This window comes from Eleutherodactylus coqui, chromosome 2 (genome assembly GCF_035609145.1).
Source record: "Eleutherodactylus coqui strain aEleCoq1 chromosome 2, aEleCoq1.hap1, whole genome shotgun sequence".
In the NCBI taxonomy this organism is placed as follows: domain Eukaryota; kingdom Metazoa; phylum Chordata; class Amphibia; order Anura; family Eleutherodactylidae; genus Eleutherodactylus; species Eleutherodactylus coqui.
Window position 1 is genome coordinate 317198233 of NC_089838.1, and position 15469 is coordinate 317213701.

General features: G+C 51.4%; 1 protein-coding gene and 1 long non-coding RNA gene across 2 annotated transcripts in view; both read left to right on the top strand.

The window, feature by feature from the left end:
* The window catches only part of LOC136612942 (uncharacterized), a 103366-nt gene that overhangs the window by 30188 nt on the left and 57709 nt on the right, over nucleotides 1–15469 (top strand). The gene's annotated exons all lie outside the window — the stretch shown is intronic.
* On the top strand, nucleotides 7697–8682 carry IER2 (immediate early response 2). The gene has a single exon (XM_066593710.1). It carries the CDS (start codon nucleotides 7773–7775, stop codon nucleotides 8259–8261), a length of 489 nt encoding a protein of 162 aa, XP_066449807.1. The 5' UTR covers nucleotides 7697–7772; the 3' UTR covers nucleotides 8262–8682.

Genomic DNA, 15469 nt, shown 5'->3' on the forward strand with positions numbered 1-15469 from the left:
CGCCACCCGGTCCCCCCGAACAAAGGTCGAGGGATGTGTCCCCCCGGCTCCGACCGAAACAGATTCCATATATTGTACTGCAAAAACTTATCCAAAACTTTACAATTGTGATTACATCAACAGCAGGTTGCCAAAATGTTACAAACATCATAACATTTAACTTAACTTAAACGTGCGTGTGATAACGGGGGAGACTGTGCACCCAATAAACGATGGTAGATCTGGGCACAGTCAGGCAGATTAATTCTGCTTAGAGCTCTAGGCCCCCATTATGCCAGGTACATATGCTTCTCTGCCCGACTGGCGTTTCTTGTGCTTGATTTAACCGGTAAGAATTTTTACTAAGTATGTAGCAGGTTCTTTCTATAGTTTCTCCTATTCAGTTAAATCCTGCTGCTGAGGAGTGGCACTCAGGGGATGGAAGGATGGTGGTGGCGGGGAGGGGGGAGAAAGAAGACAGACAGGGAGCAGACGCCGGTGTATGCGTGTACGAACTTAGAGGCCATGGGGGGGCGTTAAATTGGTCGTGGTCTGGCGTCCAGGCCTTTCATCTACCTCCTCTCCCCCAGGCAAGCTTGTTAAGAGGTCGCTGACGTCTAGGTCCGAGGGGGGGTGGGGGGATAGTGGTAGTCAAGAGGATGAGAGGGGGGGATGGCAAACAGGAAACGGGCACAGGTGTATACATTTGCAATCTTAAAAAACATAGGGGATATCAGACTGACCGTAACCAAGTGCCCAAGTCCTTCGTCCCCCTCCCCCCTCCCGGGTAAACCTGTCAGTAGATCATTGACGTCTGGGCGATCTTGGCATGCGGTTGAGCCAGTCCTCAGCTTCCTCTGGAGTGGAGAAGAAGGTGGCTCGTTCATTATGTACCACGCGCAGGCGAGCTGGGTACATCATGGAGTACGGTATGGCGGCCTCTCTCAAACGGAGCTTGACAGCCACGAAGGACGCTCTGGTTTTCTGAAGGGCGGCCGAAAAATCTGGGAAAAGAGAAATGTTAGCGTTCTGATATTGGAGGTTCTGCACTCATCTTGCTGCCTGGAGGGCAATATCTCTATCTTTGCTGCTGAGGAGTCTTGCCAGCATCGGTCTTGGGGGTGCTCCTGGAGGTAGGGGGCGGCCCGGGACCCTGTGGGCCCGCTCAATGGCGAAGGCCGCGGTGAATTTGGCCTCTGGCAAGAGTTCTTTCAGCCAGGTTTCCATGAATGAGCAGGGATCTTGACCCTCGGCGCGTTCCGGTAGTCCTATTATTCGGAGATTGTTTCTGCGCAGCCTGTTTTCCAGGTCGTCTGCTCGCTGGGACCAAGTGTTCACCGCTTTGTCGAGTTCTGTGAGTTTGTCTGGTATTGGAGCCATGGTGTCTTCGAGTTTCGATATACGTGTCTGGGCCTCTCCTACTCTGCTGCTGAGGTTGTGCATATCTTGTCGCAACAGTCCTACATCAATTTTAACCTCCTCGATTTTACCGGTTAGGGAGGTAGTGCTGGTTTGTATGGCCTCTAGGAGCTGTGCTGTGACCTGCCTGAGCGTTGGTTCCTTTTCGGTCTCTGGGGAGAGGGCGGAGCCTGAGGCCCTGCTCGCATCCTCGTCTGATCTGGGTGATCGACGTGGGGTGTCTGCTGTCGGTTCGAGTGCGTAGGCTTTGAGACGCTCCGTTATCGGTGGAGGGGTATTGCGGCTCATCCTGGAAAACTTGCGGTTGGCCCGCTTGCGCGAGGAGAGCGGTGGTGGTATGTTTGCGGTCTTCGTGCACTGGGAGGTCAGTAGAGGATCTTCTTGTGAGCGAGGGTTTGAGAAGTATGACTACGCTCCGTTGCGGCGGGATGGGAAGTTTGGGGTTCAGAATTTTCTGAGCTGGTCCGCTTGTGGGAGGAGAGCGGTGGTGGTATGTTTGCGGTCTTCGTGCACTGGGAGGTCAGTAGAGGATCTTCTTGTGAGCGAGGGTTTGAGATGTATGAATACGCTCCGTTGCGGTGAGGTGGGAAGTCTGGGATTCAGGAATTTCTGAGCTGCTTGCTTTGGCTAGTTGTCAGTGGAGTATATTCAATATTCGCTGTTTGCCACAGCCAGAATTACAGCTGAGGGTCACGCTGGGTTGTGAAAATAGCGGCTCTGATGGTCAGAGTTCAGCTGGTGTGGCTGCGTTTTCGCGGGACGTCGGTATGCAGTCAGTCGTGCCTCAGCACCTCCTTGCAGGGAGAGATGGGTGCACACTAGTTGTTCCGCGTATTATTATTCGCCCGCTTCAGGGGTAGGGTGGCTGTGGGGTCGTCAGCAGACGTTGTGTTCGGCCTGGTGGCAATTGCCCGTTCCGGGCTGAAGTGGTGTCCTAACAGGTGGGGTGCCGCCTTACCCCTTATGCTGGGGTAGTATGGGTTGCAGATGGTGCCAGTTGCGTGTTGGTTCCCTGCTTCAGGGGTGCATGCGTTGTGGGGTGGCTGGCAATCACTTTGTGTGGTCTGGTGGTACTCAGAGCAGTGCCCAGACGGATGGGGTCCACCCTGCACCTTATGTTAAGGTGGTGCAGGTTACCAATGGGCCCTATTTAGTTGTGGGGGTGCTTGCTCGTTTTGTCCGTAGGGTACTTTTTGTGCCGAGCTACTGTTGTGGCTGGGGGGGAGGGGGGCTGTATTCCCCTCGGTCCCTGTTGTGCAGAGGGGGCAGTCTGGTGGCCGCTATGTCGCTTCCCCTCTTCCTTTTAGCACCCCACCGCCTCTCACCGTTGTACCGGGTGCCCTCTGTGTCAGGGTGTCAGGTCTGGAGCCCGGCGCCGGCCGATGTCTGTCGCTCTCTGAGGCTCCTCCTCCTTCTCTGTGCCGCGAGGAGTCTCCGGATCTTCAAGGCTGCAAAGTCGCGGCTTTCCTGTGGCTCTCGCCGCTCTGCTCGGTCCCCCGGTCCTGCGCTTTGCCGCTGTAGAGGGTTCCGGCGTCCCGCCGGGTCTTCTTATGTGGGGGAGCTGTGGAGCACGCGCCGTCCGCCGCGACCGGAAGTGCCAGGGCCGGAGTCCAGGGAGCAGGCCCGCAGCCGGTATCTGCTGATTTCGCCGTCGGATGCCCGCTGAGTCTCTCCTATCCTCCCTGGGGGTGGTCACCTACGTCCGGATGAGTTCTTTTGCGGATTATTCTCGTCGGGCAGTCAGGATGGGTGCAGGATGATGGGGATTGCCATGGAGCTCAGGCTCTGTGCGTCCTCACAGCATGGCTGCTAGACACGCCCCCCCTCCATAAACAAATGTTAATTACGTATGAACTGCGTTTCGAACGCATCCATAGAGATCAATGGGGCTCATATGCGCAGAATCCGCGGTAAAATAGACAATGCTACATTTGTTCTTCATCTTGCATAACATGTAATTTATACACACAAGTGTGAGTGAAACTGCGTAAGTCAACACATTTACTACCACATATCACATACTCAAACGACGATCGCAGAACCAATCAATTCAAATACAGCTGTGTGAGGCCGGCCTTTGGAGTTGGGTCTGGGTGGTTGTGTGACTTCGGTCTGTTGCGTCAGGCTTGGGGTTAGTAACTGAGGAAGTTCTAAATAGATAAGGAATGGTTGGATCCGCTGGATGTGGACAGGTCGGGTGGAAGTACAGTAGGATTGTTTTTTTGATTACTTGTATTGGTAGGATTGTTTTTGGGTGCATTGTAAACAGTAATTAAACAGTCTTCTAAAGTAGATGCTGTTGAGTGGTTGAATAAATCTAGTTGATGCTCCTCGGGTCTAGATATATTAATGCTACAGGGGTGGATGTCTTACCTATAATTGCTGTCATGGTGACATCACAGTCTACAACTTAGGCCGGCTTCACACGGACATATTTGTGTGCGCAAAATGCAGAGAAAGGAGCCCACACACGCACAAAAAAGCCTCGTTCATAGCACAAAAAAGTTGCACTAAGGTGTGCACAATAACGCTGGTGTGAAGCCGGCCTTTATGAGAATTTGGGCTCTTTTTCACGAGCCGGATCATTTGGCTCCAAAACTTCTCTTGCTTTAATCCTAAAGCTGTTCTGCCCTCCCCTCTGCTGATGACCGAAGTGGACCATTCCAGGCAGGAATCCTGACTGTTGTCCTGTGCACATATAAATCACCAGTCCCGTATCTACAGAGCTCTGGATACTGGAGCTGAAGCCCTAGACAGTAATATCACTGATGGCAAGACATTATTTTGTATCAGGTGACGGCAGAGAAAGCGAGCAGATTAGCGCCGGGTTAAAAAGGATTTTTCTTCTGCAAACTAGATTTTTTATTGAATTAAGATGCTCGCTGACAACTCCTGAAAAGCAGTTGTCCAACTTATTAAAGTTTTGAGCAATGTAATCCATAAATATACTTACTGTGGCACAGGAGCGCCATTTTGGTACTCTGGCACCACAGAATTTGCCCAGTAACGTCCTGTAAACAGGTCACATAGGCTGCTAATGTAGAAGCCCCAGGTATTCTTGTATATTGTCGCCACCGGAAGTATGGGTGGTGACATGATACAGGCAGTTTGACAGGCCGGCCACGCTCCCCTCTCAGGTCCTGGCAGTGACTAAAGGAGAATTACCCGCCGCTCCAGCGGCACACAGTCAGTAAAGGAGGCTTACCAGCGGAACAGCGCATTCTTCTCCCTCCGTCTACTCCCTTCAGTGCCTACCTGCAGCCGCTGGCAGAGTGGCTTCTCCAGCGGGCTACCTCTGTCTGCAGACTGTGAGGGAGCGCCAGCGGCAGAGCACCTTCCCTGACGGCCTCCATTCATTGGACAGTGGCGGCTGACACAATGGGAACGCCGGCGGTAGAGCGTTTTCCTCACCGCCCTACCTGTACTGGCCAGCAGCGGTGCACACTGATGGAGCAGGGGACCTGCGGTGGCCACAGTACACCACTGCATGACAGGGGGAGAGGGGGAGAGAGACAGAGAGCATGAGAGAGCACTCTGGGAACGGCGCTGGCATGGAGGGTTAGGGTTCATTTTATTGTTGCGGTTAATACTGAAACAAACCCTAAGTCTAAGTCTCTATCCCAACACTAACTAGATCCCCACGCTGCTAGGATCTTCAAGGCTTGACCCAATCGGGAGCTAGGGATGTGACAGGGGTGTTCCTTCCCTCAAACCCCTAGCTTCTGGTGACGTTAAGGTACAATAATACCGCCCCAGCCCCAACCTATTTACAGAACTTTATTGATGATGTCCAGTATCGGGGTGTCCCATTGGTTGCAACGGTCATGTGGGTAATAACCACATGACTGCTGCAGAAAAAAAGTAAGCAGAGCAGCTGGAGGGGGAGCAATATACATTTAATCTCCCACCACCAGTGTGTCTACTAATTGGGAAACCCCTTTGAGGTATGTTCCCACGAGACAGAAATGCTGCGGACTTTGCTGTAAAACTTCCTGATACAGATATTCTGCAGCATTTCTGTCCCGTGGGAACGCATCCTAAAGTGTCTTTCCCTAGAACTTCTGTGCTTGTTCCAGACATATCACAGAGTCTCCAGAAACTTGGGATTTTGGGTGAATGTAGTAAAAAATGACAGCCTGCTTTCCATGGACTGCAGTTCCCTGTGTGCAATACTCACACAGCCTTCACATGGCAGACTACTGGCTGTTTTCTTCCCATCACTGCAGAAAGCCCCAGTGGTCTGTTGGAAATCCCTCAGTGGGCTTTATGTGCTATACATGCTACAGGGCTCAGTGAAATGTTTACATTGAATAACCCTAAGGCCTCATGTCCACGGGCAAAATAGGATTTAGAATCCGCAGCGGATCACCCGCATGCGGATCCGCATCCCATAGGGATGCATTGACCACCCGCGGGTAGATAAATACCCGCGGATGGTCAATAAAAGTTAATTAAAAAAAAAAGGAGCATGAAAAAATCCGGACCATGCTCCATTTTCGTGCGGGTCTCCCGCGGGGACGGCTCCCGCAGGCTTCTATTGAAGCCTATGGAAGCCGTCCGGATCCGCGGGGGACCAAAATCAGAATATACTCACCTGCTCTGGATCTTCCCTTCGCCGCGGCTTCATCTTCTCTCCATCGCGGACGGATCTTTTTTCTTCGGGCTGGCGCATGCGCGCAGCACGCATCCGACGTGCCGTGCACATCTGCCGGGCCGAAGAAAGAAGATCCGGCCGCGACGGAGAGATGAAGCCGCGACGAAGGGAAGATCCGGAGCGTGCGAGAGGTGAGTTAATTCTTCTGTTCAGCGCTCATGTCCGCGGGGCAGGAGGGACCCGCTACGGATTCTGCATGGAGAATCCGGAGCGGGCCTGATTTTCCCCGTGGACATGAGGCCTAAGGGCTTTTACCCACTAGCGTTTTATTCAAAGCTGCGATATCGCTGCGTTTTTCTCAATGAGACTTTCTAATGTTAAAAATCGCAGAAGCACAAACTTGAGATTTTTGTACGATTTTTTAACATTAGAAAGTCCCATTGAAAAAAACGCTATTGGGTTAAAGCCCTTAGGCTGGGGTCACACAGGGCGAATTTGCCGCGGAATTTCCCTGTAAAATTTCACTGCGGCAAATCTGCCTGCGGCCGCTAATCCCGGGATTAGCCTGCCATGTGGACAAGATTTGTCAAAACTCTCATCCACATGGGGCGCACAATCCGTTGCGCCAAAGCCGGCATTAACTGGCATGATTCTCGGGACGCAGCCTGCCAATTCTTTTTTCTTTTTCTCGTTGCGGCCTCTCTATGGGAGAGCCGGCCGCAATGGAAAAGCATGTGTCGAAGCTGCTCCAAAACCAGCGGCTACGTGCTGCAGGTTTTGAAGCTGCTCTTATCCCGCGGAAATCTCACGGTTTTTCGCTGCGGCAAAACCGAGAGATTTCCACGGTGAAACAGTCCTGTGGGAACCCAGCTTTAGGGCTTCTACCCACTAGCGTTTTTTTTTAACTCTGCGATATCGCTGCACTTTTTTTCAATGGGACTTTCTAATGTTAAAAATCGCATGGCACAAAAACCGCAAGTTTGTGCTTTTGCGATTTTTATGCGATTTTTAACATTAGAAAGTCCCATTGAAAAAAAGTGCAGCGATATCGCAGCGTTAAAAAAAAACGCTAGTGGGTAGAAGCCCTTAAACTCCTGATTGTCCTCAGCGCCCCACTGCTGTGTGGGGCGCACATGTCCAGGAGTGAAAGGGTTAAAGCATGTAACAACTTACTGAAGAACTCCCATTAGCTCCAGTATGCAGAGCTCTGTAGATACAGGACTGGTGATTATATGTGCACACGACAACAGTCAGGATTCCTGCCTGGAAGGGTCCACTTCGGTCATCAGCAGAGGGGAGGGCAGAGCAGCTTTAGGATTAAACCAAGAGTCGTTTTGGAGCCAAATGTTACGGCTCATGAAAAAGAGCCAGAATTCCCATCACTAGTTTCTATGGAGGTAATCCCCGCACCTCCCCCTCTTTCAGCCGCACTCCAAATATGGTCAACGGAAGTGGCCGGATAATGTTACTCTGCGTATTTCCCCAGGTTCCACCCCCTGACGTAACTTTGGCCTAATATAGTCATGGAATCCGACTGTCACAGGGAGGAGGCCGGGCCTGAGAGGAGAACAACGTTAACCCATGCTGTACTGCCTGCTCACTGACGCTTGCATAGACCTATGCCGCACTGATACACGATGTAGCTTTAAGTTAAAACCACGCCCCCGCCCCGTTGTCCGTGAGAGGTATAAAATAATCGCAGCCTGCGCGTTCCCCCGTCATTCGCTATAGCTCGGCTGTCAGTACAGAGCATCAACCGGTGTACAGCTGTGATTGGATAATGGAGGCTCACGCACGGTTTCTGGCGCAGCAGGAGGCCGTACACCGTGAAGCCCAGCGCATCGCTTCTCTGTCCGCCCTCAAGCTCTTCCATACCCGGACTCAGCGGGGAGGAATGCGTCTACACCGGTCCTTACAGCTGGCAATGGTGATGAAAAGTGCCCGGGAGCTCATCATATCCTCCACTCAGGTCCCGCAGACCAAGCCGGTACCCACTGCTGCCGCCCCGATGGAGGTGACCAGGGAGAGCCGTAAGAGAAGGTCGTGCGGCTCTCGGTTACCGGAGCCTGTGCTCCCCAGTAAGCGGGCCTGTCTGTGGCAAGAACCCCCCCATCCTCAGCCGCAAGGTGGTGCCTTTCCAGGCCTGGCAGAGGTACTGCAGCAGCTGCTTCTCAGGACTGTCCCGCCGCCGCCTCTTCCTGGGGGATGTCGGTCTGTTGGGGCTGAGACAATAACCGGAGTCCATGGCCGACCCCTGGAGGCCTTCTGAGGGATGACACCAGCATCGTCTTCTAGGTGCCAAGTCACTGAATGCTGCCGATCCAATGGGAGATACCAAGGCAGTATAAAAGAGGGACATCTGCTCCGGGCAAGTGTGGGTTAACCTTGCCAAACCGCACAGGCCAGCTCCTTCCCGGAGAGGCCGGGTGACTCACGGAGACGCTTCCACTGAGTCACCACTGAGCGGACGTTCCCAGATCATGACTGTATGATGTGTCACCTGCCGGAGAGGAGGGTGAAGTCTCGGACACCAACGCCGGGAGACTCGGACTATTTCCTTCTGTGAAGGACTGGATCACGTGATGCTGCTGCTGATGGACTTTTTGCTCTTTCTACTGTTTTTCTACCAGTTGATGTATTGTTCGTGTTTTGTATCTGTTCAGTATTAAATGTGACCGGATTGAACTTTTCGCTGCTGTTGGTCTGTACATTACTGTGTGAATGGAGGGTCTTGCTCGTGACTTGTATGTACCCTATGTAACCCAAGGATGCTATGGCCTTCTGCGCACGTCGCTGATTGGCTGAGCAAGTATCCTCATGAATATTCTGTGCGCTGCCCCAGGTAACAATGCCTGCCTTCAGTCCACCAACACGGAGCCACTCATCTGTTCAGCTTATGGCCGCCTGCACACGGGCGGAAATCCCGCGGCGGTATTTCCTGCGGGATTTCCGCCACTGAAAGTTTGCATAGGAGTGCATTACAATACGCACTCCTATGCAGACGGCCGCGGTTTGGCCGCGCGAAACCTTGCGTGGCAAACAAACCGCGGCATGTCCTATTTTTGTGCGGGGCTCGCACTCACCCGGCCGCCGGCTCCGGTCTGCGCCGCAGCCGGCACATGAAAGAGACGGGGCCGCCAGGCACGGGTGAGTACGTGCTCGTCCCTGCAGGCTCTCGGGTCGGGTCCCGCGGCGAGAATTCTCGCTGCCGGATCCGACCTGCTCGTCTGCAGGCGGCCTATCAGTTCTCTTAATGATGATTGCAAGCAGTAAATGAGAGAAGGCCCATTTAGACACAACGATTATCTCTCAAAAGCCGTCTTTTGACCAATAATCGTTGTGTGTAACTGCACTTGCATCGTGCAGTTCTCATTATCCCATCGCCCATCGTTGTCTTTCAGCGTGCTGAAAAGACAACGATGAGCCTTACAGGGATTCACAGCGGGGTACAGATGATACTATTGTTTCAGGCTGATAACGAGCTGGGTATGAACAGTGGGTTCCAGCTCTGTTCCCAATACCTGGCACAGCGGTATGGAGAACAGCTGGGTGCTCCGTGCAGAAAACATCTGGATGCAGAAGACCAGCGCAGACGGCCCGCTTGTCTTCTGCATTCTCCGCTCTGGGCGCTCGTAGCAGGGGAACAGCTGTATGCAGAAGACAAGCGGGTACACCCCGCTTGTCTTCTGCATCCTCCGCTGGCAGCGCAAGGGGATCGCTCATCTTGCGCTGTAAATGACACAATGATGATCGCTCAAAAGTCGCTTGAGCGACAGCTTTTGAGCGATTTATGTTTGTCTAAATGGGCCTTCAGGGCTTCACACCAGCGTGGGCGATATCTGGCTGTAATCATGGCCCTATATCGCCCTCACCATCCATGAAAGACCTGTGGATGCAAGGTGGTTTCATGTGACTACAGCCTCATCACTGCAGGGGGTAAAGGGAGTCCCCAGGGTGGCTGTCAAGCAGAGGATCGTGGAGTTCTTTTTTTTTTTTTTTTTTTTTATAATGGGGCTTCTGTCACTGGCCCCCTTGAAAATGATGGGGCTGTGATAGCTGGATAGGACCTGCTGCAGTGTTTCCTGCATAGCGGTTCTATGTGACAAAACATCGCTCATGTGAATGAACCCATTCAAAAGAAGGGTTCATATTTGTGTGTCAACGCCCAAATCTTGCTCAATTTTCTCACTAGTGTGAAAGTACCCTTAGTGCAGTTATTTGTTCAGGCAATTGGCATAGCCTTCTAAAGGCGCTATTATAGGAGTGCTACCTGCGTGGCAAAGGGTACTGCATTACATCACTGAGCCACACCTGGAAATATTAGCAGAAATGGCCCAGCACAAATCTCATACAAATATGTACCCCATTCTTTTGAAGGGGGTAATACAGGTGAGCGATGTTTTCCTACGTGGCACCGCGATGCAGGAAAGAGATCGCAGCATGATCTTTCTGTGTAATCTCGTGCCCCATTGAAAGCAATGGGAAAACTCTGCCATTCTCTGCCACGGCTGTGGCCGCCACGCCAGAGGATCCCTGCATCTGTGAAGTGATGCGAGGCTATTTTGCCATGGGGATTTCACATGGATGGAGAACGCGATATGGGGGTGGAATTCGCGGCCCCATATCGCACTCGCCTGTGTGAAGGTCATCCACAGTCCTGTTGGTAGAATGCTGCAGGTCTCCCTTCAGTGGTTTACCAGTATTTGTAAATAGCGGATCAGCCAGTAGAGACCGCATATGACTTGTGTGCTGCGCCTGCCCCCCTATCACATGCATGTCATGCGCAGTGTGACTTTTTTTTATTCCCCTCTCTCTCTCCTAGTGGGGTTGCGTATGACAATTCCGCCCGTACACCATGTACTGCATATGGACAGCGTTTCATACACAACCTATACAAATGTATAGCGCTCACGCGGCGTGGTACGCAGAGAAATAGAGCCGGCTGCGATCTATTTCTCTTGCGTATTGATACGCAGTATCTACATGCATTTGTGTACGGATCAATGGATGTCCATTGACTTTTATTGGCCCCATCCACCATGTATCACGCGGCCACGTAATATGCAGTGAAAAAACACCCGTGGACATGAGCTCGAAGAGGAAGGAGAGTGGTCAGCGCTGCATCTAGCCATTCATTTTATTCTCGAACTATCAGTCTCTGTTCTGGTCCGTCGGTTATACCACATGGCTGCGTGCTGGCTCTCCACTGCGGCCCGGATGTCAGTCTGTGCATTCGTATAAGATTCACATGGAGAATCTGGCAGCTGAGTCATTGAAGCGCAGTGTGTAAGGAGCCAAAGGGCGCTCCCACGTAAGGCAGAATATTCCACACCAAAATCTGCACGTCTAAGGGCGCATTAGCACAAGTAAGAGCGACTCGCACCCGACATACACGGGCACTGACCAGTGTAAATACACCTATCACAAACAATGGCTTGTATTCTTGTGCCTCTAGTAACGCACAAAACTTGCACAATTTTCTCGGCTCTGTGAACACCCCAACGTACAGATCTTGATGCAAAATTGAAAATGGCAGAATTTTTCCAGCAATTCCACATCAAAATCCTTAGTTAGACCTGCAGATTTTGGCAGCGGAATACTCTGTGTCATATGAAAGTGCCCGAAGGCTCTCTTCACATCATGTTCATGGCCTCCATTTACAGTGGTATTTCTATCTCAGCATTTAATGCCTGAGATGAGAATTCATCGGCTTTCCCAGCCACCTCACTGACTTACAGAAACAGCCAAGGCAATAGCCTCATGTCCATGGGGGGGCGGATTCTGAATGCAGGAGCCCACCCTACCTGTATCCAAGGACACGTATTTACCTGTGCGGGTCTCCTGCGTCCCGTCCAGATCTTCTTTCTTTTTCACTGCAGATATGTACGGAAGCGCCGTTCTTTGAACTCCTGCTTTCCTGCGGTATCCGCGGCCTGTCTGCAATTGAATTCCAGACGGCCCACGGATAGGACGGCTTCCATTGACTTCAATGGAAGCCGTCCGTGCGGGATCCGCAGTAAAATGGAGCATGCTGTGATTTGTTTTCCGGACCGAAAGGTCCACAAAACATATCCGCATGCTTTAATGCATTTGCGGGTGCCCATTTATCCCTATGGATACACTTACAAACACACTAGAGCAGGAGTAAAACGTGGGTGTAAGCATTTGCACGACTGAAATACACCTACGTTCATGGGATTGAGCCCCAATAGCCCCTATAATAGCCTCAGTAGTAATAGTGATCCCCACAGTGGCCTCAGTAGTAAGTGACGGCAGTAGTGCTCGCAGTAGCAACAGCGTCCCCCATATAGCCTAAGTAGTAACAGTGTCCCCTATATTGGCCCGAGTAGTAATATTGACTCCCATAGCAGTCCCAGGGATGCTGCCCAGCCAGCGGCCAATAGCAACCCTCCTATTGGACCAGGAATAGGTAATCTGACATCATGAAGCACAGGTTTATTGCAGAAGGCATATCTGGATACATAATTTTATCCTTGTTTACTGGAAAAATCTTTGGTATTAGTCCTGAAGAAATACCAGTCAGTATGGGGGGCTCTTTGTTCTCACCATACCATCAGAATGGCGAATGGCTTTCTACTCTAGCCTTTCAGCCTCTGTGTGAGATGAGTGTTACATGACACACAGATGATGTGCCGTGCCACTTCTTATCTTGGTCACCAAGCTTTATTCCCAAATACCTGTGATAGGCCCACTTCCAAGGATGGCATTTTTCTCCGCTGTGTCTTTGTTGTGAACTGTCTGTAGACATAGCAGAAATTATCTGGGTTGTTCAGACATCCGCGCCACTCAGCCATTTTGTTATTACAGTTTGAAAAATAGTCCCAGTCTAACCAATGACCTGTAAAAATACAGTTCATTATTACTGGTGGATGATCCGCAGCATTTCTGCCACATGGAAATATACCCTATATGTTACATAAACCTACCCTTATGGCCTCCTGTGGACGGCCAGGTCGGATCCCCTGTGAGATTTCTTGCAGCGGGACCCAACCTGCGCCCCTGCACGGACCAGTGCGGCGCTCACCTCTCCTGCGGCTCCGGCTCTTTGATGTGCCGGCAGCCGGCGCATGAGCGGAGCCGGCGGCCCGGGAGTGACATTTCTGTGCGGGCCTCTGCGAGACCCGCACAGAAATAAAGCATGCTGCGATTTGTTTTCCACGTGTGATTTCACGGGGACAAATCGCGTCCGTCTGCATAGGATTGTGTTTTGTAATGCAATCCTATGCAGGCGGGCGCCGGCGGAAATTCTACAGGAAATCCCGATGCGGAATTTCTGCCCGTGTGCAGGGGGCCTATAGTGTTCAGTCAGCGCGCTGGGTGTAACAGTGATTGCTAAGTAGTCGCACAATCACTTTTATTATTCTTTTTATTAAGCAAGGTTAATGGCGAAAAAATACAATACAACGGCAATTGGATTCTATTATTCGCCATAACTGGAAAACAGATATATTTTAATTCAGCGCACTAAAGTGACTATAAGCCGCCTATCTTACAAATATTGTGTTGCACAGTGTTATCATTCAAATAATCTTTGAATCGTGTGATCACTGTAGGGGAAACTTGGTACTACGTCTCGGCCATTCAGATGAATAGTGGTCTTTGTGATACAAGGACAACTTCGGCCTGCTAGATTGCGAGTTAGGCACAGATCTGGATCTGATGGGTGTGAATCCTGCATAGGGAGGTGAATAGTCCTTGCAGGCACTGCAAGCCTGGGATGCATGAGCACGGTGCAAGAGGGAGGAATGAGGATGAGTTGCGGTTGACAAGGTTGTCGCTGCCGCCGCACGGTCTTAATACAACCTCTGTGCATTGTGGGTGCCATCCACAGGCTGCCTGAACTTGTGGCTCGTGTGTGCCTGTGACGTCGCCTCAAGCCGTAGAAGACAGGGTTGGAACATTGTATCGACTCAATGCCAATTACACTCCATAGTTCATACTACTGTGCTAATAGCAGCTGACCCCCGATTACACAGGCTTGAACCTTACTGACGTTTCATGCACCACCAGGCATAAGGCCATGCCTATAAGCATTCTCTAACTGACAAGAGCTGAACCTGCCTGACTATTCCTCTCCATGGAAGAATTGAACCTACCTTTAAAAAAAAAAAAAAAAGCCACAGCAGGTGTAGTAGACATGATAATTAGTCAGTATAAAATGTCTATTGATTTGTATAAACCAAATGTATTATGCTATTGTAATGACTTTTAACTTTGTGGAGGTTAAAGGCCACACAATCTCATCATGGTATTTGTTGGACAATGGCATGGTGAAAGATGTGTGGTGTAATGTTAGCTGAGTACATAAGTTGCACAAACAGCCTCTAAGAGTTAAAGGTCATAGTGTTATATGTATACTCGTCCAATACTGAGTGTTTTCCTAGCCCTCTTCCACCCCCCCACACAGACACTATTTAAACAATGAGTTGCCACGTACACAGACATTGCTTAAGGTTGCCTGCATGCTAAGAAGACAAAGTCCAAGCTACATCGGGCTTGAGGAAGGGTGGGCAGAGAGGCGGGAGATTCTATATGATCCGACAAATCAGAATCTTATATGTTACTGATGTAATCTGTTGCATGCCCATTAAAGGGCAGGTGTCATGTGTTATAATAAAAAGCCTGAGCCTCTACACATTGTAGAGACTCCCCCGGTTTAGACCAGCATTTGTGTCTGGTCGATGATGTGTGCACACTATACAATTTGGAAGCTACAAAATACCCCGAAACCTGCTGGAGAAAACCATAATCCAGCTCACAGGCAGTTAGATTTTTATATGCCGCTGTCTCCCCCTTGTGGGCTGAATTTAAAAGGTGCACCGTTAAAAATACAAATTATCTGTAGCTTCTCGGGGAACAGTAACGAGGACACATCTGCCCAGTGCCAGCTGCAGCGGAGACTGACCGAACATGGCCGGCGGCGGCTGTCACTGACTGTCCCCCGCCACTGTGGCCTCCCTGTGAGTGAATGTTCTCCCTGCGGTACTCTGTGACCACTGGCTGTAGCGGCTCTTTGCAGCAGCGGTCAGCAGCGCTCGCATGGACCGGCGGGTCTGGCCGGTGGCTTCTCCGCCACTGCATCAGGCGCACCACCGCAGCTTACCAGCGTTCACATGTGCCGGCCGTTGGCTGTGTCTGGTGGCTTCTCTCCCACAGCACTCCCATGTGCTGGCCGTCGCCTGTGTCTGGTGTTTTCTCCCCCACACCACCAGGAGCAGGAAGGGTGACAGCAGGCCAGGAGGTGGGACTGTACAGCTGGCCCAGACAATCCCTCGCTGCAGGTGTAGCCTCAGGGTCCGCCGCGGCTTCCCCAGCTGAACACCAGCTTCTTACCCAGCAGCAACAGCGGCCTCCCTGCACTGCCAGCACACGTGGCACAACAGAGCGCCGATGGACAGTGATGGAGCAGCGGCGCGGCATGGCGCGCTCTTACTGCACTCTGACGCCACTGTCACA

What these genes read in the sequence shown, in the direction of transcription:
- IER2 (XM_066593710.1), top strand. Translation starts at nt 7,773, where the DNA reads ATGGAGGCTCACGCACGGTTTCTGGCGCAGCAGGAGGCCGTACACCGT.